Source organism: Strongylocentrotus purpuratus, unplaced genomic scaffold, assembly GCF_000002235.5.
Source record: "Strongylocentrotus purpuratus isolate Spur 01 unplaced genomic scaffold, Spur_5.0 spur5_scaffold_16, whole genome shotgun sequence".
NCBI classification, from domain to species: domain Eukaryota; kingdom Metazoa; phylum Echinodermata; class Echinoidea; order Camarodonta; family Strongylocentrotidae; genus Strongylocentrotus; species Strongylocentrotus purpuratus.
The window spans coordinates 8,135,630-8,161,269 of record NW_022145601.1 but is presented as its reverse complement, the minus strand read 5'-3'; the positions used below and the strand labels follow the sequence as shown (position 1 = coordinate 8,161,269).

General features: G+C 36.2%; 1 protein-coding gene across 1 annotated transcript; it reads right to left on the bottom strand.

Moving 5' to 3' along the window:
- Positions 1-90: 90 nt before the first annotated feature.
- LOC115918675 (delta-1-pyrroline-5-carboxylate dehydrogenase, mitochondrial-like) lies at positions 91-25,585 on the bottom strand. The gene is made up of 14 exons (XM_030986696.1): positions 25,413-25,585; positions 23,143-23,254; positions 19,860-19,952; positions 18,936-18,983; positions 15,549-15,704; positions 13,850-14,077; positions 12,730-12,917; positions 8,874-8,947; positions 7,813-8,009; positions 7,082-7,126; positions 5,911-5,996; positions 4,082-4,270; positions 2,977-3,095; positions 91-2,331 (listed from the first exon to the last, which is right to left on the bottom strand). The coding sequence occupies exons 1-14, from the start codon at positions 25,466-25,468 to the stop codon at positions 2,216-2,218; spliced, it is 1,707 nt and encodes a 568-aa protein (XP_030842556.1). The 5' UTR covers positions 25,469-25,585; the 3' UTR covers positions 91-2,215.
- Positions 25,586-25,640: the final 55 nt, after the last annotated feature.

The following is a 25,640-nucleotide window of genomic DNA, read 5'->3' as shown; positions in this document are numbered from 1 at the left end:
TCATCCCACGAAAGCACTACTACTGAACTAGAAAATGCCTGATGTGGCTTCATAAATGCTTCACACAAAACAAAACAAACTTGATAATACTTAAATTTGCAATATCTTTATGTATTAATAGACAAAATATATTTCACACATAACGATGCCACATACATACAAGTATTACCATCAATCAAGTATATTATTTAATTATTTCATGTTCAGCAAAATATTGGTAGTAGCATTTTAAGTCATGATATCAAGTCACTATATATTACCCAAAGGCTTACTGACTTCACCAACTATTTCTATTTTTTAACTCATTGAGTACCGAGTTCTCTTATTCCCATAGGCTTGATACAGAGACCACCCGCTTCCAGTAGGTAATGGGTAAAGGTCAATCACATGGAAATTGTATTGCCCACAAAAAAATAAACAGATCTGATTTAGTTTATGAGGCGTGAAGGCAGCATTTTGTGTAGCCGAGAAAGAAGTCAGACGAAAAACGGATATCATTCCATATTTGTCTCTATTAATATTTGTAAGACTTTACCACTTCATGTAGTTTTCATACAATGATGAATAAAAAGAATAATTGAAGTGAATTGTGTGTAAGATTTCCAAAAATGATTGATAATCCCAATCAATTTTTAGTAATGAACCCATTAAGAATTGTTAGGATTTTAAGGATGCCCAAGAAATAAAGCATTCTCACTCAAAACATTGCCAAAATACAGTAAAATTAAGAATCACTTAGGATCATGTTTGCATTTCATAAATATAATTGTCACAAATCATATCACAAACATCTTGATATAAATGTTAAAATAGTATAAATTAAAAAGTGGAAAGAAAAATAAGTCTTTACTTTCTGTTTACATTTCTCTTTAAAAAACAGCCTTACCATGATAGAAGATCTCATTTGAAATGTTTATTTCTGTGAGTAAAAATTATAGTATTGGACTGTTTAAAATACATGATTGCATGACATGTACAACATGATTATGAAACTTCCCACAGGCGTCTATTCTAAACATATATAAATCATGTCAAATATTGAATAAAAAGTATCATTTTGGGGTTAAAAATTAAATATGCTGTCCGTAGGGTTCAGATAGTGTTGCCAAGTCGTAGAAGAATATGAGATAATTTAATGTCATGTGATGGCTCTTTTCTCATATTAACCATAGATAATCCTGAACATAGTATAGACTGGCCAAAAAATCATTCTAGCATTCCAATATTCTCTGTTTAGAATTTAGAAATATGAAAATATCTTTACACCATAGGGTATTCTGTACTCTCAGAGTACAGATCACAAAGGCCAACATCATATCACAAGTTAATATTCTATTGTTCATTCATTCTTGTGGTTATCATTTCCTGCCAACATCAGTGATTTAAGGAGCACAAATAATCACTCTCCTCATCCCACAACAATTACTATACTTCTGTAACTACATAAACAATTAAAATCATGGCAGCATCAAGTTAATTTACCATTTTTATTCCATGACGGTAATCATTTGATTTGTCCATTCCTCAATACAAATTACAGGATTTTATACGGAATAAACAGCTTCACACTTAGCAGCTCTTAAATCAGTGGACTACACGACCACGCAGCATTTAGTATGCCACCTTAATCAATTTTTGACTCAATTGACATAGAAACATAGAAAGGGAAGATGACACTATTATTGCATCACATATCTTTGGATACCGACATAACATTTTACATTACAAAGACCCACATAGATCTGTATGATTAGAAATACATGATGCGGTAAATGGGATATATATATATATATATATATATCTCATGTCTTTTCATCAAGATAAGTCTGCATGAAGACAACATTACAATATGTCATATACAGGGATGCCAGTTAGAATTGATCAGAGGGCCTGAAAATCACCTAGAATGAGCTATTTTGTACACAAAAAGACCTGAACTACATGTATGGCATGAAAATAAATTGCTAGGGCCTGAGTTAGGGCTTTTGCCTGAAAATTGGCATCCCTGCATGTATGATTTGCACAACAAAAACTTTCATGGATGTTTGGGCATCTCACAGCTTGCAACAGCATGCACATTTCAGTCGATGGCATCGTCCATTTAAAGCCAGACTCATTTACTTCAACACAAAGTGATGCTTTTTTGGCTCTCCATACATGATATGACATTGAAATACAAATGCAGAAAGAGATATTAAAGTCCAATTTGTCTGATTTATTCATTCATGTGAGCGTAACGCCATCCTCGTAGAGGAGCGTGGGTGGTTTTGACGGTAAGCGGCGACACAAAGCGGAGAGGATAGAGGGAGCTACCTGGCTTGTCGTTTGTACCTGAAATAGAAGGGATACCGAAAACAGAATCAACAAGAATATCTGCGTGTTCATATATGTACATTCTACACTTCAGAATAAATTTTTTAAATCATTACATTTTAAGAAATCCACATTTTTACATAGGTCTGATAAAAATTTGTGTAAAATAACAGTCATGTTCTGCGTATGTGAGATTATTCATTCATTTACGGTATATATTTCATGGACATGACGTTTTTTTTCCTAAATATGGTTTTATCTTATTTTTCTATTATTTGCCCGTCATTAGAAACTTATTATCAACATTTGTGATCCATGTAAAAAAAATTGTATAAAATTGTTTACACCTTAAATGGTTAAAGGGGACAAATCACCCCCCCCCCCCCCCCCAACATTATAATGCATATATTTTACTATCATTAGACTTAAATAAAAATGACATTTAAATTGTAAACATGAAGCAAAAAGGGAGAAAAAATTGTAAATGCATGTATCACAGCAGCCGTAAAAGTTCATTGGACTGCATGCCAAATTTTCACACTAGTCAATTTTACCATCACAAAGATAAACTTGCAATATCTTTACAGTGAAGTAATATTTACAGGAAATATGTTGAAGATATGATACCTGCAAGGAATTCCAAAAACAAATAGCAAACTTTACCTGAATTTCTTGCACCTCCAAATGGCTGCTGACCCACGACCGACCCGGTGCTCTTATCATTGACGTAGAAGTTACCAGCGGTATCACGAAGGGTGGAGCATGTGTCCTCAATCACTTTGCTGTTAAAGGAAGAAAGACCACAACAGTATTACATCAGTGAATAGAGCAATGATGATGGAGATAAAGAGGGTAGGTCCACAAAGCTGCCAACCATTTTTATTTGAAGGAATGATTCCTACTTTTTGGTCTTCAAATGATGTTACAAACCATAGATTACTCTCTTTTTCTGAAAAAGCCTGTAAAATACATGTACATGGTATTCCTTAATTGTTTTGCTATGTAACCTAGGTTTGAGATGATGATAGTTCATGAAAGGAAAAGCATCAATAATACTTGGTAATGGTAATGGTAAAGGTTTTATTAAAAATTCAATTGCAGCCAAATGGCTGAATTGCAGAATTTTGTACAATGTAAAAACATAAATATTTATACAGACATAAGTCGTATTAAGACATATTAATGAATTTTCTAAATAAATTAGTGTACACATATATATATATATATATATATATATATATACAAATTAATGAAATTCATAAATTTCGCTACTTCATTAAAGAGGGAGTTGGAACTAAAGAAATAACATGCTGAGTTTTTACTTTCTATTATGGCGGTAAAGTCCTCACAATCAACTGATTCAACCCCCCCCCCCCCCCCCCCACATAATAAGTACAATAAATGAACAGTAGTTGACACTATGTGAAATAAGGAGGACAATTATTGGAACAAATCTAAAAGTTTATGAACATTAATATCGTCTGTTCAGATTCAGAAGGGCATTAAATCTGTGTTAAAGTATATCAGTAAACACCCTCCTCGCTCCAAACAGATGATAAGGAAACCAATGTGCATGTCCTGTTGATGCATTGGAGAGTTAATCAACACAACTTGAGCATTGCAAGGTTTGTCTAATTTTCTGAACATTTTTGTTATTGTTTTGATAGTTTGTTTGTTGATATGAGGTCACATGTCAGATGTGTGATTAATATAACCTGTAGAAAATTCTGTCCATAGTTTCAGCGACAACAACAAAATCAAGACTGACCTGTCTCCGGCAAAGAGGGCACCAGTCAAGGAATAATGTGACGTGGAGTCGATGAATTTCACGATGTCTTCATACTTTTCGTCTGGATAAACATAAGCAGCGACTACGGGTCCAAAGATCTCCTCTCTCATCATGCGATCGGCCGGATCAGAAACTTCTACCAGGGTCGGCTCCACGTAGTAACCCACTCTGTGAAGAATGATCGAAAGGGAAAGTCCAACTATTTCATTTGGTGTCCAATAAATTACAAAGTATTACAGAGTTATGAACATATTTGTAGTAGGCCTATAACCTGAAACCTTTACTAGGGCCGGCTCCACGTAGTAACCCACTCTGTGTAGAATGAAAGGAAAAGTCCAATTTTTTTTACTTGGGTCCAATAAACTACAAGGTATTTCAGAGTTATGAACATATTGTAGTAGGCCTATAATCTGAAACCTCCACCAGGGACGGCTCTACGTAGTAACCCACTGTGAAGAATGAAAGGGAAAGTCCAACTTTTTCACTTGGTGTCCAATAAATTACAAGGTATTACAGAGTTATAAACGTATTTGTAGTAGGCATATAAACTGAAACCTTTACTAGGGTCGGCTCAACGTAGTAACCCACTCTGTGAAGAATGAAAGGGAAAGTCCAACTTTTTCACTCCGTGTCCAATAAATTACAAAGTATTACAGAGTTATGAACATAGCTGTATTAGGCCCATAAACTGAATACAATCCTCAGGGCCCCATTTCACATTGGTTAATCTTTATCAGCAGATTTGTCACTAATTTTTGTCATTTGTCATTAAAAAAAGGTTTTGTGAAACACTCCCCAGGTCCATGTAACACAAAGCTTAGCAATTGATCATACGATTGTGGCAAACAGTGGAATCCACACCACCCCTCAGATAGGGAGTTAAATCGAGGTATTGGGTGATCTTCTCGAAAGTAGACTAATTTAGTCCATAGTTTAATCCACGGACTAAGTACAGAATGCCAAGTGTCCATATGAATAAACTTTTTAATAATTTGATATGTCCCTAAATTACCATGATAACATAATTATATCATAGTTATAGTTGTTTATTAATTATATGATTACATTTATTTTAATTTAGTGAGAGATTAAATTATTCAAAAACATATTCTTATGAACACTTGGCCTTCCATACTTAGTCGGTGGATTAAACCATGGACTAAAGTTAGTCCACTTTTAGGAATACCACCCGTTGGCCTTATGTGGAGAAGAGTCACCACCTGTGTCTCTTGCTTATTAAGAAACCCACTGCACTCTTTCATCATAAATGAAAAGGGGAATCCCCAATGTCGTGGTATACCTGTACATTCTCATTAGTAATACCGGAAGGAGAGACCCGAGGGTTACAGGGATTCCACTGCAAGGTACATGATACACTGAATACTTATCAATACCAGTACTTATTAATGCTTAATAACAGTCCATACCAGGTATACAGTAAAACCTGCCTATTGCAGGCAGGTTCCTTTAGTACATGTTTCAATGAGAATCCAATTTCAAAGAAAACCCAAAAACATGGTCTAAAACAAGTTTGACAGTATCACCCTAATACAGTCAAACCTGTCTATAGCGACCACCCAAGGGAAACACAAAAAGTGGCCTTTGTAGACAGGTGGTCTTTGTAGACAGGTTCCTTTAGTACATGATTCAATGAGAAACCATTTTCAAAGGAAATCAAAAATGTGGTCTTGGCAAACAGGAGGTCACTAAAGCAGGTTTGACTGTATCACCCGAATAAAAATAAGAAGCCCGGTCCTGACACTTTGGTCTACTTTTGAAGCTCACTTGGGTCTCCTTTTCTGACTCACCTGTCATCACAAGTTCCACCAGCAAGAATCGTGACATTAGGTGAGCCTTTGGCATAATCCACATAGCTTTTCACTTTGTTGAATGCCTGCAATATAAGAAGTAAAGTCACTGGTTGCTCTTATCATTGGTCTCTCAATTATGATCTTTAGATAATATTTTTTCCTTCAATAATGATCACTATCAACAAATGTAAATTTTGTAGATTTGTGAACTCGGTTGGTACGTCTCTTGAAAGACCAATGCCAGTAAATGATGAAAGAAAATAGTGACATAAATGGCCTGCTATAGTTAAGTTCAACTTAAAGGTAATACAAAGTTTTGGGAAATTTTCAAAATTAGGTGGATAGTGATTCTTTACAATTTTGATATATTTTGATGCCCCTGTGGATGTTTTAAAGGCACTAGAAAATTTAGCCCCTAAAATACTTCTGCTTTCGAGAAAAATTGAATATAACAATTTACCGGTGCTTCCGGTAAATTTTGATAAATTTCAAATAGCGCCTATGGCTGTACAATGGTAGCTACGACCATGAAAATCTCAGAATATGTAGTTGTGATAGATAATTTCCAAACGGGAATAGCTAATCGGTTGATTTTAGTCAAGAAACATTGTTTGATAGCTTCATTAATATCTTGACCTTGTGAGGGAGCTATTCAACATAAAGAGTTTATTATTTACAATTTCATAACTTAAGACTCGATTTCATCCGCGACAACGATCACTGAATATTGTAGGATCGCATATGCCTTCAATATACTCATTTGAACAAAAACTTTGTATTACCTTTAAAGTCGATCTTAATATTTGGGAAACACTGCCCTGGTCTAATCATAATTACTGTAGGTGAATTAAGTTAATTCTACCTGGTACGTTGAACACACATTAAAGTAAAAGACTTATCGCTCGAGGTCGGATACCTTCAACATATCCACTGCAGATGGGATTTCTCCTAGACAACACTGAAAGTTTCGTAATGTGAGCAAATTTCTTGCTGTAAAAATGGAGAAAATGGAGATTGTCTGTAACTTAAATTTCTGTTTTTATGCTTTTTTTCTATAAAAGAAGTTAACTTGTGTCTGTTACAACTAGATGAACAAAGTATATCTGTTTACAAGTTATATACGATTTTCAATAATATTTCTGGGAAGCAAAATAAAACTTGCGCTTACCGGTTCGTTAATTACAGCGGAGACGAATGAGGTAAAGTCCAGTGGCTACAAAACAAAATTACATAATCAAAATTAGACATAATTTAATAAAACACAGCTCCAATTTCCAAAGTGACAATAAAGGGTTCAAATAATAAAACAGGAGAAAATTCAGGCGACAATATAACATTTTATTTCTTTGGACAAATCTCACGTGCAGCAAAAAGATGAGAAAACAAGTCCCAGGACATCAACCCAATCATCGGAGAGTATTCGGGTCATCTTGGAATGAACATTTACATATACATGTACTACCCACCCAAGGGCAGACATTTTGAAGTATTTGGGTGGTAACCGCAATTTGTTAGGTGTGTCTGTGGTAAAAGTGAAATGCACTGTCAGCGATCTACATAACAGCTGGTATATCCCAAGCGGTGTAAATTCCTCACAAGTATCCACAATTAGGCCTTTAAAAAAACAGATGTTGTATTGCCCTTTACTTTAGGTGCCAATACATGGGTCGGTCGGTCAGAAATCTTTTTTTTTTTATAACTTTTTTTCTTTCTTTCTCCCTCTTTGGGCTGATTTTCTCAGTTTTGAATGCTTTCAATATTTTTTCTCTCTAAAAAACAATAAAATAAAAAAAACTTTTTTAAAAAGCCGACCGTAGATTTCAAGATTTTTGGGTCAGTCGCAAAGGGCAATACAACATCTTTTTTTGTAGGCCTTATATGCTTTTAATTTCAACTTACTGATCCCAGTTTGATTTGTTTCTGCTTCTCGATCAACCCTTCCTTGAATGTAGGCCACATACTCTGTGGGACATAGACTCTGGAGCAAGCAGAGCATTTCTGACCTCCGAACTCGTAGGCAGAGCGCAGCGTTCCTACGACGGCAGACTCCAAGTCGGCCGTTGGGTGGACAAGATGGAAGTTTTTGCCACCACATTCTGATGGGAGAAGACATAAAACAGGTATCTTACAGGGCACCTGTAACAGCTAAAGGATGATACACATAAAATAAACCCTAAATCCTTTACCGGTATTCTTTAGGTTTCCAGTGAAGTAGGATCAACAACAACAAATAAAGAATGACAAAATACCAAGATCACAAAAACCAGTTCGGTTTTGGGTTCTGTTTGCGCCTTCATCTATGCAAGTGTTTAGAGGGCACTTTTACATTCATTTAAGTGTTTTTGATCTTGCAAAAAAAAATGTATGGAGGTAACGGCAGAAGCGTACAGCAGCATGAAACCTCTAAAATACAGAGCAAAATATATTTACATCCACATATTAGAGATTAGTCCCCCCTATACATCATGGTGAATTCACAGAAAATATTATCGATCTCCGTTTCTGGTAAGAACGGTCAAGTAAACTGTTTGCTCTTCCATTAAACATTTAATGAGAAAATTGTAAAGCAAAGTTTTTGTCAGGGTTGCAGGGTTTACTTATTCATGTTTCTATGCGATTCCGCAGTTGTTATGTTTCTTTGTTTGTTGTTGTTTTTTTAAAGATGAAAAATTGTATTTCAAGAGGCGATATCATATTATTGTATTTCACTCTTATTATCGTACTAAATACAACAAAATTGTACTAGTTGGTATCTCTGCCACAGACACACCAACGAGACCGATAACAGACTGATCAAACAATGATATTAACTCCAATGGTCAAGAAGCGGTCAGTTTGGAGTCGGTGTGGAGTTGGTCTGGCAGTGTGACTCAGGTATGATGTATAAAGGAAATATCAATGAAAGACAATACAAGCACTTTGATAAAGAAGAAACATCAGGCAGGATCTAACCATCTTACCTCCAGTAATCTTTGGGAAGGTCTTGTAGATGTTCAGATTGTCACCGACCTGCTGCCATAACCTCTTAAATGTTCTAAAAAGAGGAGAAAGATATATTAAATGTCTCTAATGAGAGCACAAATAGGGAAACAACAATTTAACTCTTTATGCGCCACTTAAAAAACCCCCCTGTGCCACATTCTTTTAGGGTCACACATTTCGAGGGAATCTTTATTGACTCTGCTGAATCAAGAGGCTATAACTCTTCACTGGATGATCATGATGAAAAATATTGTGCAGCAAAGTTGTAGACCGGAAAACGTGCTTTTCGATGAACCGTCATTTGTTATATTTTGAATTATCATTTTTATAATAATCATAATTATATAATGTTTAATTTTTCTTATTTACGGCAGTTTTTTATCCCTCTAGAATTTCTTATTTAGCAATGATAAGACATCTTCAAATCGAATCTATTAGAAAGGTGGACTTCTTACCTTTCTTTACATACCTTGCTCAAGTATTCTAACAATTCAGAAGGTTAGTATTTAGGTTGTTGAAGAAAAGAAGTTCAATAGGGAGAGACTTGAAAGTACCCCGCTCAGCCACCCTTGACAATGGGCTAATCTGCCCATTGAAATCCCTATTACCCCAGGTTATTGTCAATGTCCGGTTTAGCGGGGCATGAAAAGGGACGTCGTGGGGATGTTTTTCTTTGTTGTGCCATGATAAGTCAATAAGAAATAAGAGAATGTTATTGATTTTGCCCACTGGTATGAGCATGTAAAAATGGTATAGGCATAATATATTATATGTGATATACATGACATAATCAGCATCTTATTGAAATGTCTCATTATGAATGTTCACCGCATCTGTTCTCTCACCTTCTTTACCCCTCAATAAAATTGATTTCAAGTACATTTATCACAGCCATAGATATACAAAGAAAGAATGAATCAATCTTAAAATATAAACTATATTGCATTGTTTTCCATTTACTTTATTGTGAGAGAGCTTATTATCAGAAATGATTGACGAGTGGAGTATGCAATGAATAAAATATGGAGAACGGACGTGAGAGACATTATGAGAGAGAAATAGTGATATGAAATGAAAGGACTTTACTGTGAATAAAGATTATAAGAGAAAGAGATAAAGATGACGGCAAGACAGGATACATATTGATACGAAAATAACAATAATAATGAGATAGAGATGACGGAAAGAAAGAGAGTAAACACTGATAGCATAAGAATGAATAAAGATAATAAGAGAAAGATATAGAGATGACGGCAAGACATAGGGTACATATAGATAGGAAAATGATAATAATAATAAGATAGAGATGACGGAAAGAAAGAGAGTAAACACTGATAGCATAAGAATGAATAAAGATAATAAGAGAAAGATATAGAGATGACGGCAAGACATAGGGTACATATAGATAGGAAAATGATAATAATAAAAAGATAGAGATGACGGAAAGAAAGAGAGTAAACACTGATAGCACAAGAATGAATAAAGATAATAAGAGAAATATATAGAGATGACGGCAAGACATAGGATACATATTGATAGGAAAATAATAATAATAATAAGATAGAGATGACGGCAAGAAAGAGAGTAAACACTGATAGCATAAGAATGAATAAAGATAATAAGAGAAAGATATACAGATGACGGCAAGACATAGGGTACATATAGATAGGAAAATGATAATAATAATAAGATAGAGATGACGGCAAGAAAGAGAGTAAACACTGATAGCATAAGAATGAATAAAGATAATAAGAGAAAGATATAGAGATGACGGCAAGACATAGGGTACATAATTATAGATAGGAAAATGATAATAATAATGAGATAGAGATGACGGAAAGAAAGAGAGTAAACACTGATAGCATAAGAATGAATAAAGATAATAAGAGAAAGATATAGAGATGACGGCAAGACATAGGGTACATATAGATAGGAAAATGATAATAATAATGAGATAGAGATGACGGCAAGAAAGAGAGTATTACACTCATAGCATAATAATGAATAAAGATAATAAGAAAAAGATATACAGATGACGGCAAGACATAGGGTACATATAGATAGGAAAATGATAATAATAATAAGATAGAGATGACGGAAAGAAAGAGAGTAAACACTGATAGCATAAGAATGAATAAAGATAATAAAAGAAAGATATAAAGATGACGGCAAGACAGGATACATCTTTCTTTCATTAGTTTTATTCATTCTTATTCTATCACTGTCTACTCTCTTTCTTGCTGTCATCTCTAGCTCTTTCATTAATTTTTATTCATTCTTATTCTATCAGTCTACTCTCTTTCTTGCTGTCATCTCTATCTCTTTCTTTCATTATTTTTATTCATTCTTATTCTATCACTGTCTACTCTCTTTCTTGCTGTCATCTCTATCTCCTTCTTTCATTTTTTTTATTCATTCTTATTCTATCAGTCTACTCTCTTTCTTGCTGTCATCTCTAGCTCTTTCATTAATTTTTATTCATTCTTATTCTATCAGTCTACTCTCAGGGAACACTTTTATCACTAGAGTCTTCGTCACTGCTCGATTCGTCGGAATCAGAGTCCATGCTCCATGCTTCCATAGTAACAAGATCTCGAGCCTCCTCTACACTAAACACACGTTGACGTTTTCCAGCAGGTGCCATCGTAACATCAGTAAAAAAAATCCAAAGAAAACCGCTAAATACACGGTAATTTCGAATGTAACACTATGAAGAAAAACAGTTTACCGGAAAGTGTGCGATGTATACAATGTAAACAATAGTAAACGCAACGCGTGGCTACACACTGCGAGCGGTATTATGAATGTCTAATTGACTCGTATACATCTGTGCAAAAATGCGAAGTTGGCACGCCTACGTCCGTGCAAATCGGCGAACAAAGCAAACAAAGAGTTAAGGAAGAGACTTCTTCTCACGTATCAATTGAAAGATATGAATTCTCTAAAAGTAGAATTGTCGTAGTCGAGTGGTGTAAGCACTTGACTTGAAATTCAAAGGTGGTGGTTAAATCCCCGACACGGCACTAATGTCCTTTGGCAAGGCATTAATCTTCATTTGCCACACTCGACCCAGTTGAGATAAATGGGCATCTGGCAGGAATTAATTCCTTGAAATGCTGGAGCGCTGTAATGGCAGCAAGGCTAAAGCCGGGGTAATAATATATGCGCCTCGGAATAGAATTTCTAGATAGATGGCACTTTAGAAATGCCTATTATTATTATTATTAATTACAATTAACTCTAGTCTTCATATTCAATCATGTAAACAACTTTCTTGATGATTGAATTACTTCATGAAAGAAAGGTCAGCAAAACTGTAATATATGTGCAAGTAAAAATGTATAATTATACAACTGCTTCATTTTTATTCTAAAATGATTAAAAATAGTACTGGGAACCATAAATATGACAAATGGATCCTCTCCTTGACAAAACACCATACCGAGCCTTGATAAAATAATAAATAAACATAGTGGCCAGTATTCATCAAAGAGAAAAACTAAGTCCAGGATTACACCCCGACTTTAATAGAGAGTAGAGTTTACTCCGCTGACTTATAAAGCGCCAGATGTCTACCTCTTCGTCTCATAATAATCACCATAATTCAGTAACTGGACGAACAAAACAAAGCAAAACATGCTATTATAAAATTGATTCGTCACTTCAATTTTGTGACTTACCCAGTACTGCCACTAAAATCAACGCAAACCAGCCCAGAGCTACTATTCACAGCGTCCCTGGACATAGGTCTATCAGATAGTACAAAGTACTCTACTCTTTTCTTATTATCAACTTACACGGTACTGGGTAAGAAATCAGTAATCATTGACTTACCCAGTACTGCCAGTAAAAGCGACGCAAGCCAGGTCAGGACTGCTGGTGACCGTATCTCCAAACACAGGTCCATCGGCTGGTACAAAGTTGATGACACCATCCGGGACTCCTGCTTCTCTTAAGATGTTGAAGACCACATAGGACGAGTAGACAGAGTTTGGACTTGGTTTCCATACCACAGCGTTACCCTAGAAATCAATAATGAACACTTTACCTGCTTCTGTCGACTAATTGAACAAACAGTTGACTGCCGTAGTTGATTTTTGTCACACAAACACTGTGTAAGGAACATAATGCTCCAAACAGTATGCCACACTAGGATTTAAATTGAGGGTAGACGAAGAGTTGAAGATATTCTTGAGTTCTGGTAACCATGGTCAATAATTTCTCATGGACTCAAACCAAATTTACACTGGATGTTCAAGAGTAAAAATAATTGACACGTGCCAAACGATTTAGTTAGAAAATGTACAGGGGGCTATTAAGCAACAAGTATACATGTAGAAAGATAAAGAAATCAATGAAGTCGGTCCCGCCCCACATTATTACTATGTATCTTTCTGCATGTTTCATAAGCTTGTTTGTATATTGCTGTTTCAAACCACGCATCTCAATCTATTATAAAAATAATCAGTATCATTTTTCACCCAGTTTCTCTCAAACTAATACTTTTTAGGTGTCTTATTCCCTTCAATCCCTTCCTTACCACCATTTTTTTGAAAATTTGTCATAAAATGAGCTTTCCAAGTGTTGAGTTTTGACAATATTAAATCTTGTTTCATTACCTAATTTGAAACTGATTCATTTATTCCATGCAAATAAGCCTCAAGATATGGATGCATCTCTCTGTTTTGGAAAGAACGAGAAAGACACACTTAGTCCCAATTAAGCATCGTCCAACACGTTAAGTTTGGGCAGGATGTGCCACACATCGCGTGGAAAAATACTACTGGGACCTGTTTCACAAAGCCTTTTTTTAATGACAAATGACAATGACAAAATCAGTGACAAATCTGCTGATAACCAATCAGAAGCAAGGATTTCAGTAGCTTATACCAAAAACTGTCATTTGTCACTGATGACAAGTTTTGTGAAATGGGGACTTGGAGTTCTCACTAACCATCATTGCAGGAGTGCCAGCTAAGTTGCCTCCGATGGCTGTGAAGTTGAAAGGTGCAATGGCAGCCACGAAACCTTCTAGACCTCGGCATTGGATGGTGTTTGTCGACTCAGACGTGCTGATGGGCTGAGAGTTTTCCAACCAGTCGAGGGCGTACTGTCCGTGGAAGCGGTAGAAGTCGGCCAGCTCGCAGACAATATCGATCTCAGCTTGGAGGACGGTCTTAGCCTGTGTAGCGGAGAAGAAGAAAATGGCATTACCGTACGTGTAAGTGTTACTGGTGGTGTAGCAGAAGTCCACCCATGAAGGAGGAAATGGAATGATTGGAGGGGGCATCAGACTTGCTGGGAAAATGAAATTACAGATTTACAAGGCTACTGATTGGAGCGAGGGTGGGGAAGGTAATCAGATGCCTTGGTTTCTTTAATATCATTCTTCCTTTTCCCTTTCTCTCATTTCTTTTTCCACTTTTTCTTCTATTGTTTTGTTTCCCACTTGATTGGCTGGCATGTGCCCCCCCCCCCTCCCCCCCCCCCCCCTCCCAAAGCTGTTCCACTTAGTGAGAGTCTCACTGGAGCCACACAAAACCCAAATAGTTATTTGGTGAATAATAGTGTAACATGGAGAATAACAAAGATGAAGAATAAAACAAAAAATGTTTAATGTACCCCACTGGCAGCAGGAACCAGGACGTTCCTGTACTAAGCCTAAAGGAACAAAGCAATTCGGCAGTCAAGGGTTACCAAATGAAGATATTCATTTAACATTATTCCTTAAAACTATTATTTTTTTTAAAGGCAGAGTATTCCAATGACACTACTTCAGATTTACATATACTGCCATCTGCTGTCTACAATGACCTGATGTGTTGACACCCATGTCCCACAATGCATCACCAACTGATTAACAAAACCGGAAATTGCTCCATGTACGCTTTCACCGAGAGATGGCGCAATACACCAGTTTACGGTTACATCAGTGCGCATGCGCAGACATGGGCGCCTTTTTAATTTGCTTTGAAAACAAAGCCAATGACCTAGAGGTCATGTATTTATGCGTAAATTAAGATTGCGCCCATGCAAATGATGATGGCGCGCGCAACGCAGCGCGTAGGCAGTGATGTCATAAAAATTTGCATGGGCGCAATCTTAATTTACGCATAAATACATGAACTCTAGGTCATTGGCTTTGTTTTCGAAGCCAATTAAAATGGTGCCCCTAACCGTAAACTGGTGTATTGAAGATAATTATCCACAGCAATGGTAACGATGTCGGTAAAATGACCTAGCATCGTTTAGCCATTTTATGAATGAACCTGCATTTAATCAGCAGATGTACGAGAATTATTGTGTTATTACCAACGCTCCTTCTCTCCCCTTTCCTTTTCTTCTCTGCAAGTCAGTCTTTTCTATTTGTATTTGTTATTGTTGTTATATCTAAGTTGAGGGCTGCGGGCACGTCAAGCTACTTTGCTTATTTCTGTAGCCCTCCTGCATCGAATGTACGTTAATTATGCATTCAATATATTTGTTTAAATTTGTTCATTATCCGTATAAAATTATATACACTTAAAATATTGTATCAAACCATATTATGTTCATGAAAATGTATGATGAAAAAAGAAAAAAAAAGATGCAGAAACCAATAAATCAAATCAAATCAAATCAAAACTACCCTGCCTTTAAAGACTTTGAATTACCTGTCCCATCATACAGCTAGCGGCAAGCTCCGCTCTGTATTTACCACAAGCCAGATCTGCAGCCTTCACAAGAATAGCAACCCTCTCCTGCAGCGGTCTCCTATCCCATTCATCTCTGGCCTCCAGCGCCGTTTTGATGGCCGTCTCAATCACCATCTGGAAAAGATAAAATTATCCTTTAGATTATGAACGTATCCACACCAAGGGATCTTCAAGGCAGCAAGTTCACCATCTGAAAATGACAAGGTCTACATCTATAATGCTTTCATATCTAACCTTGGCCTAAGGGGTGCTCAAGATGCATACAACAATTCCTTCTACTATGGTCTTTTAATGGTTGTAAACCTCCAACTTGAGGTGGCCTTACCGGTATATTAAAGAGTCTATAGGTTATATCTTGTGAGATACCAGGATTAATGTCCCCAACCAACTCAAGCATCGTAGCGGTTATTAACGTTAATTTTGTTGGATTGGCATGTGTCGCCTGGCCCCTGGCTGGAATACTCCCCAAGGAGCAGAGCATGTGCACTATCATCTGTGGATAAGCAATTAATCCAATGATTAAGGTAATGATAATTACGATGTAAAGGGCTTAGAAAAGTAGTAATAAGCGTTATACAAATGTGACTTTTATCATTATTTGCCATCATAGATTTCAGCATAAAAGGCATACACTGAGTAGTATATTTTCAAGTACTCAAGCTTGTGGCATTTAAGATCTGCAAGTTGGTGTTATGCAGTATGAATTTGATTTCCAAATACATGCTGGTATAGCAGTGTACAGGTAAACAAAAACAAATTTAGGAATAACTGCAGTAACTACACCACACAAGTAGCCCTAACCCTGGCCCAACACCTTGACCCTAACCCTAACCTTGACCCTAACTATGAACTGAATCCTAACCTTAACCTTATAATCCTAGCCATAAGCCTGAACCAAACCCAAATACACTTTACTGAAGCTTGGTAGGCATTCTGCATTTGAGCTGAAATACATGTTGCAGCAAAGCTATGTTACATAATACATATGGATCACTTGAAACATATAATTGCAGCAGGCCACAATTAAATATACTGGTATTTCATTTGCTTTTTAAAACCCTAGACATACACACCGGTACGTACAGAAAATACTCTATTACTCATTTCTAGGGGGTGTTTAACAAAGATTCGAAGTTGAACTTATTTCTAAGTTGGACTTAAAGGGAAAGTCCACCCCCAAAATAAGTTGTTTCGATAGAGGCAAAATAATAAGAAAATCAGGTGAGTGAAAGTTTGAGCAAATTCTGAATGAAAATAAGAAAGTTATGAATTATTGAAGTTGTGATCAATCAAATACAAATTGGCAACTCTGTGACTTATTATACGAGCTCTCCTTCATTTGCTTTGTGCATAATATTCCATAAAATCATATTTTCTTCGTTATTGATGACGGAATATATATTTGTTCCTTGCAGGGGGAGTATAGAAACATATTTGCAATTATTATATTTAGGGTGCATGTATGGTTGAAATTTTTCTTGAGGGAAAATGAAAATTTTAGGTTTTTTTAGTACTGAGCAACTTCCTTATTTTTAATCGGAATTTGCTCAAACTTTCACTGACTTGTTTCTCTCATTTTTCTACTCTAAAACTAACTTAATAACTAACTAAAACTAACTTAATTTCAGGGTGGACTTCCCCTTTAACAGTTATGGAAAGCTGTTAGCATCTATGAAAATATTTTGTAAAAGTTATTTTAAAAGGCATCAAATGTTGATTCAAATCATTCATATTTTCTATTATCAGGGAGATTTCATGTTCTTGATGTGGCATTTATGAAAAGTCTAAAATGCTTCCATTTTTGCTTTTGAATATATTTTATTTTAAGGCTACAAATAGCTCTTCATAAAGTTCACGTCAAACTTAGAGTTAAGTTCCACTTAGGATCTTTGTGAAACACCCCCCCCCCCCCCCCCCCCCAGCTGATCACATAAGCCGGGAGCTCAATCACTCATGCACTTTAGTCACCATTAGCATGACACACCGCATATATGTCTGGTAATCAAATGACATTATTGTCCTAAAAACTTAGCCTGGTGGATAACAGTATTTCCTTCACTTTCACGAGCCTATACATGTAGCCATAGTTTTTCTTATTTTAAATATTTTATTATTTTTAACCTACAAAATCAGGGCCAGTATCATACTCATGTGCAAGTCAGAAATATGAATATTTTATACAACGTATCATTTGTTACAATTTCTTTACGTTTTGATCAGTTCTTATAATCCTTGCTTAATTACTTCAATTTTCTTTCATAATGTAATCACATGACTGGTAGTTGACTTTATCTTGAAGTTACCAGCCTTGCATGACCCCCTGTATACTTTATGGAGAGTATATGGAGAGTCACATGACACTGTGAACCGTGTGTGATGGGTAACAGTATACATGTCTAGGAATGCAATATCAGTATCATAGTCCTCGACAGCTAGACCCAATGTGTACCAGCACCAGCAGTGACGTTCACAGACCTCAACTAATTAAGGAACGACGATTCATACTAGATTACAGTGACCCGAACGTGGTTCAGTAAAAAAAAAACATGTTTTGGGGCCCTGGTTGGAGTTACAGTATGTGTGTGCAGGGGGGGGGGGGGTGGGGGATATCGATGATAGTGACTTATGTTGGAATAAAGATAAATCTTTTGAGAATGTGTTGTGCATTCCCATGTGTAACCTGACCATATAGTTCCTTGTAATACCTGCTAACCATAAGATTTGGCTGCAGGTTGTTTTTTAGGGGGATTGGGGAGGGGGGAGGGGGCAAATTGCCTTTTTGCTCTCCTTCAAATACGCTAGTGTATACTAGTACTACAAAACAAGGGGGAGAAAATAACTGGTACACAGGTGTAGTGAGCAATTACACTCTGAAAAGTTCTTAGAACTCTAGAAACTCAAAATGGGTTCTCGTACCAGTACTGGACTTTATCTCTAACCCTTTTAGGACAGGATTTATTTTTAGGATTAAATTGATCACATATTGTTCTTCAAATTGGCAATAATAATATATTTCTTGTAGTGCTACAATGTACATTGTGAAAATAAAATGTAATGTGTCTTGTAGGCTTGTATGTTGTTGAAAAGTTGGACGGAAAAACAATGATTTTGAATCTGTTTACATGTTGCCAATTTAATAATTTTCGAGCTAATTCTACTTTTTTATTAATTCCTGGCATCAAAAGCAATATCGTCGGGCAAAAAAAACCACGGTGTGTGCAGAAATTTTGTCAATTACTCATGCATCTGTCATACTACTTAGGTCTTTGAATAAAAAGTTATTGAGCCAAACCACGAAATGTGGAATGTTTATCACAAAAGGGTTCAAACTGAAAACGGACTTACCTTGTCAGCATAATGTACTTTGCAAAGCACGTGCTGATGATCAAAAGGCTGTGGAAAAAGAAAAAAAAGACAACAATACATAGTTAATATATGACCTGTGAAAGTACACAGAGTAGAGGCAGATAGATACAGTTGACCTGGTACAAAATGTGTTGGAAAGGGAACAAGTTAAAGAATCTTTTGCAAACCCCCAGTTTTTTTTTCTTCTGATTCTAGACACAGAACTACTTTCTCTCCTAATTATTACACTAGTCCTATACAGTGTAGATAGAAAAAGGTCAAAATCTTTTCCTGTTTGAATTAATCTGACTGTTTGGTGGTCTACCTACACTCACAATGTCACAAAAAACTTATTCATTTCCTATAATAACCTATTTGTTGTCTCTTATAATTTTGTTCTTTAAGAGCACAAGAGCATTTCTTTATATTAGTGATAATGGCAATACAAGCAACATTTATTGTTACATGTAGACTGTAGTTTTTTGTTTTTTTTTATTTTGTCCACGGACATGTTGGAGAACAACCACAGGCTGAATAAAGGTTATAACATGCATGAAATAAAAAAACATGAATATGAAATAAAACAATGGATAATACTAAAGGTACAAAACCTCTGAAAAGATTAAAATGTAACCATCTTCTACAGGGAATGGTTTGGAAAATCTTGCACTGACTGGAAGAATTGAGGGGAGAAGCAGAAGGGGTAGAAGGAGGATTCCGTGGATGAGTAGCTTAAGGAGTGGGATTTCTGAAAGTGGAATTGATCTCGGGGAGAATGAATTGTGGCATTCCATGGTACCCAACGTCTCAGGACATGGCAGGTAAAGAAGAACAATCATCTACTTGACAACAAAATATGAGAGTCCATGATACATCCTGAGTTCATTACGGGGCCTTATCGTAAGAATGCAATTGGAGACTTACCGCTACTTCTGTTTCTGTGTTTCCAGTAAAGATCTCCTTTCCTCCGATCACACAGGGAATGTCTTCTTGAGTTCCCCATCTCCTCTTCAGAGACTGAAATAGATGATGAAAACCATCAATTAGACATCCTAACAAAAGGTATACATGTATCTCAACCTTAGTGTTGTGGTGGGTGAGGGTGGGGGAGGGTGGGGGAGGGTGGGGGAGAGTGGGGGAGGGTGGGGGTTGAGCCAGTGATGACCAACATTCATGTACTTTTGGAAGAAAATCGCTTTCCAGCGAAAGAGGGGGAGGTGGAAGGGGGCTGCTGGCTAGGGTTATGGATGTGTGACCAAAGTTCGCGCTAGACCTAAGTTCGCTATCTCGAAAAATCAGTAAGATTTCGAAAATCTGATATCACCAATGGAAAGAGGAACATAAAATTACCTAGAATTGAAATTTTCTTTGGAATTGGGTACGAAATTGTGAAAATATTGACAAAAGATCGGCAAATTTTGCAATCTTTTGCGTCCGTTCCGAAAAATTATCAACTTACCGATAAGGGTCTGAAAATCTTCAATTTGAGAGCAGATTTTCTCAAAATTGTAAGTTAAAAGTGGTACCAACTGATTGTATGATATCTTGTCTTGCAAATTATGATATTACCTTATTTTTGATGGATCGCTTTTTTTGATAAATCAACTGTAAACCCCCGTGCGTGAACTTAGGCCTCGTTGTTTTTATGACTTTTTTTTATGCAGCGCGCACACACGATCGGACATCAAATTTATAGATCGCGATATCTCCGACATCCTTCGACGATGCATTTTCTATTTGAACAAATTTGTAGTAAAAAACTTTGCCGTCTATTAGGTAATAATTGAAAAAAATAAATATGTGTATAATATGAGAAATCATAGATCAAATATCACATTTTGTAATATGTTCTAAAATGTCCGTGAACTTTGGTCACCCCTTCATACAATCTCTTCTTGACTGGGAACTTTTATGATTTTGATTCCTATATAATAATAATAATTATCCTTGCTTACATAGCGCCTAACACTTACTTTATCAGAAGACAGTCTCTAAGCGCTCTACAATAATGCAGCATGATTACCCTGGCTTTAGCAGTGCAGCTGTTACGCGCGCTGCGTTTCAAGGAATAAATTCCTACCAGGTACCCATTTACTTCACCTGGGTGGAGTGTGGCAAATGTAGATCAATGTCTTGCCAAAGGACATTAGTGCGGCGGCGGGACTCGAACCGCGGACCTTGTGAACGACAGTCCGGCGATGTGTCCACTCGACCACAACACCTCTACATTCATTGCACATTTAAATCATATTTTTAGCAAGCACAGTTTCAGTAAAATTTCACTTAACAGAAAGCATAGAATACATGGCTAGTGTGTTTTGTTTGAGGACCTTTTTTGATTGATTTCAATTCTAGACCTTTTCATTTTCATCCAGTAAAAATTCACAATTCTGTGATTCAATTTTTTAAAATTAACAAACAAAAATCAGGTCATTATGTCATCATTATGTTATTATTTCATTTTGATTCGCATAACTGATTGTGTCGCTTCATTTATTACAAAATTGCAGTAATTCTTAAAGAATATTAATTATAATTATAATATAAGCAGTGGACTACCGGTATGTTAAACCAGGTTTTATAATCCACCTTTATAAACAGCTTATAGGAGCATCAGATACCGTATGAATTCTCCTGCTACCCCTTCCTGGCAGACTAAGGCCATCATATCAAAAGCATCGTTTAACAATGTTAAATCTGATAATGCATGGCCCTACAGTGTACATGTATGTGGTATAGTGTCCGTGATACGGTGTAATATTGAAGCCCTAACAAAAATTGGGCTTCAAAATGATCATGAAGTGCTTCAAAAAAGGAAAGATCTTTGAGTGACTGGTTTTACCATACTCATTTTCCCCAATAGACTGTAGTGTTATAAAAAACCATTAGGAAAATGAAAAATGAAATTTTGATTTCCAATCATAAATATCTTGATAATCAGACAGGCGATCAGCTTGTAAAAGTCATGGGGTTCCTGACTGACCTAAACTAAAGTCATTGCAGCATGAGCTAAATCCAGGATATTGTTTCAGAATCTGAGACAAAGTTACCCAATCCCTTTAAACTAACTATCGTTTATATTCAAACCCTGGGTGCCTGGAGCGGAATTTACTCAGTTCCAGTTCCTTCACTTGACGTGGTAAACTCATTACGGATCAGCTGACAAAATAATTAAACTCTGGAATTACAACAGAAAAAATATACAATGTACAAAGCATTGTATCTCAAATTCTCAATGATATTCTTTTCAAAATAAAATGTACTACATGTTGGTGTCATAAATTGCATATAGATACAGTCATGCACAGCACATCACAGTGTGATATTGTACAAATTGTTGGCATTTCTTTCTTTCTTTCTATGTCAATCCTGTGGCTGATCCCTATATTGGGAATAAATACAGCAAAAACCCATTCTTTAGTAATCTCTGTCCTAAATCTATCTATTGACTATCCTTAAAGTTAATGAGTCAAAATAAGAGAACTGGAATATGTTTGTCCTGCAAAGTGATTTGATCTGTTACTTTTGCCTGGAAAGACACTATGTTAAATAAAGAAACTTTTATAAAAAAAAAAAGAGTTAAATGGCCAGGGCTCCGTAACTTTAATACAATCAACAGGAAAAATATATTGTATCTCACCATATTGTATCTAATTCACAGAGTATCTGTAAAATTGAATAAATCGTTGATGAAGATAAAGTGTGGGGCAGATGCAGTAGACTGTAAATGTAACTTTAGTACTGTTGCTGCTAACGAAAATAAACAATACCGGTAGATGCTACAGTTTTGAAACTTTGAAGCCTTTCCTATAATCTGATCACCAAATTCACACATATTACTTTGATAGAGCAAGGAATAGTAATTCCAGCATGATTTCCATGGTGTGCAATGTCAGGGGGTGTGCAACAAAGATCCTAAGTTGAACTTAACTCTAAGTTGGACTTAAAAATTATGCAGAGCCATTTGTAGCCTTAAAATTAAATATTTCCAAATGCAAAAATTGAAGTATTTTAGACTTTTCATAATTTCCACATCAAGAACATGAAATCTCCTTGATAATAGAAAATATGAATGATTTGAATCAACATTTTATGCCTCTTAAAATAACTTTTACAAAACATTTCAGAAATGCTAATGGCTTTCCATAATTGTTAAGTCCAACTTAGAGATAAGTTCAACTGATCTTTGTGAAACTTCTAAACTCACTTCTTCGACTGCTTTCCTTTCAGAGCTGCCAGGCGCATAGTCTAGGATCGGCTCATTTACGGCAGTAAAGCTGCTGGCCGGTGCAACGTGCTGTGATAGTCTCGACTTGCTCCTGCAGAAAAGAAAAGTTGAACGTTATTGACAAGATAAGGCAAAATAGTAATATTCCTGGTTTCTCGTCCCATCCTCCATTCTTATTCCGCACTCCTCGATATGTTTGTTATTGCCATTTTCGTATTGAAATCAAATAAATAAAAATCTTCTGACATCTAGACATAGACAATGAAGTTGACAAAAATGATCTTTCTGCAAATTTTACCTTGTTTTAAGCCTCCGTATTGGATGTAAAATAAAATTGAATTACCGGTAACAAAGTTTGTGTTGAAATTGACCCAACAGCATTTCTATGACCAGAAACAATTTGAGATCTCAAATAACAACCCCCTCCTCCTACTGTGCTAGATTTTTAAAAAATCCAAATGAGAAACTAGGTATTGATTTTTGAACTTTGCCTTTAACTTATGTTCATTGTGACAGTAAAATAAAATTATCAGGTTTAAATACACCTCATGGAGATACAGGTACATGTACGCTCTATCGGAATAATGAAATGGAATGACAATTTGGCAAAGGCTTATCTACAATTTCCCATACCACTACCAGATGGTTACATGTACTTCTGTCTACCGTAATCAAATTAATAAACCCACATAATTGTTGTTGTTTATACTTTTTGCCATGATCATCTGATCATATTGGTTGACAATTTCAGATTTCTTATATTGGTTAAGCTTTATTACGGGGTTATAGATCATTATCCATTAATGATGCATCATAACCAACAGAATCAGGGTTTAAAACAGTGATTCTTGTCAATGTCATGCATGTGAAATTGTGTCCTCATTTAAACATTCATCTATCTAGTCGATCTAGCATGCATGTCTATCTTTAGTGATAATATTCTATCAATGACATGATGGCCCTGTACATGTATATGTATCATGTGTATGTGGGATTCATGTATCTACAACACCATATTAGTTTCCATTCATCTCTCATGTAGAAGAGAAGACGTGATCGCCTTCCATACGATTCAATCATTATTATTATTATTATTATTTATTTGGCACTTTCAAAAGAAACAATCAAACAAAACCAGGAAACACCATATCCATAGGACATAGTGAATGAAATGAATACAATAATTTGACGCTTGCGCAATGGACCAGGTAGCCTACAAGGAACAGGTCAACTTAATGTCCATGGCCAATAGGCCTTCCTTCTCAAACCTGATCGGAGGCACAGACATCTTGATACAACGTAGAATAAACTCACATATTTGTTTAAAAAAATTAAAATGAGACAGAAGTGACAATACCTAGATTACATTCGCCCTGGGCGCCGTACGATTTTTCATGTGTTTTGGGGGGTATCGTAGGAGGCTACGGGCTACGATGTTTGTGTTTACATTATCTTGCCATTTCTTGTATTGGCCCTCAGGGGAAGGTGCAGTGACTGTGCACCCGCGTGCTGTTTTGGGCGTTTTTTTGCCCCCATGTTCACCGAAAAATTGTGTGTTTGCTGCACGATCAGCGCGAGGCCTCAGTGCGATGCCCTTGCAGGGAATGTGCAGTGCCACCTACGACATATGTCTACGGGCTACGGGCTAACGATTTTTCAAATTTGTATAACTTCCTGCGAAACAAAATCATAAAGGCGGGGGCCACACGGAAAAGGGGATACAGGCAGGATACAGGCTCCATAGATTTATCGCAGGCCAAATGTAATCTAGGCATTAACTGCATCATAAAGTAATAGCATTTAATGCCAGATAGAGAGATGGAGAAGAGAATTAGGGAGAAGACAGAAGAGAAAGTAGAAAAGTAATAACTAATACCACTGAATACCAGACAGAGAGTGGGGGGAAAGAGAAAAAACAGGAGAGAAAGAGCAGAACAAAATATGGAGACTGCAAAAAAAATAACGACTTCCGGATCGATCATGACTGTGATGTTATTTATTTGCATAACATTGTGTTACTAAAGTTGTATGTTAAGTCACCATTTACAGAAATAAACAATAACAATTTTAAAATGCCACTCCGCTGGCCGCTGTTTCACGTCTAGGCCTAGTAAATATTCAGCATTCACTTCTACTGAGTACTGTAGTCTGTATAGACTCTAGATCTACTGCACTATCTTACTGACTTCACTGACTTAGCTGTTTAGTGCACGCATGCTTTATAGATCTAGATCTAGTTGGTGACTTACGTCGAGAGAATTCTGTTTAACAGTCCGAGACCGACAGCTTTTCTCGCAGGAAGCATGTTGAAAAATTCACTCCAATATCAGGGGAAAGATCAAACAAAAGTCTGAAGAGTTCCTGTATTTTTTATTTCGCCAGATCGTAAATATATGCGCTGGTATCGACGGTACGCGGTATAGCTACGTTGTACATGTGATGTGGTACGAAGAACGCACGTAATATGCGTTTGATAC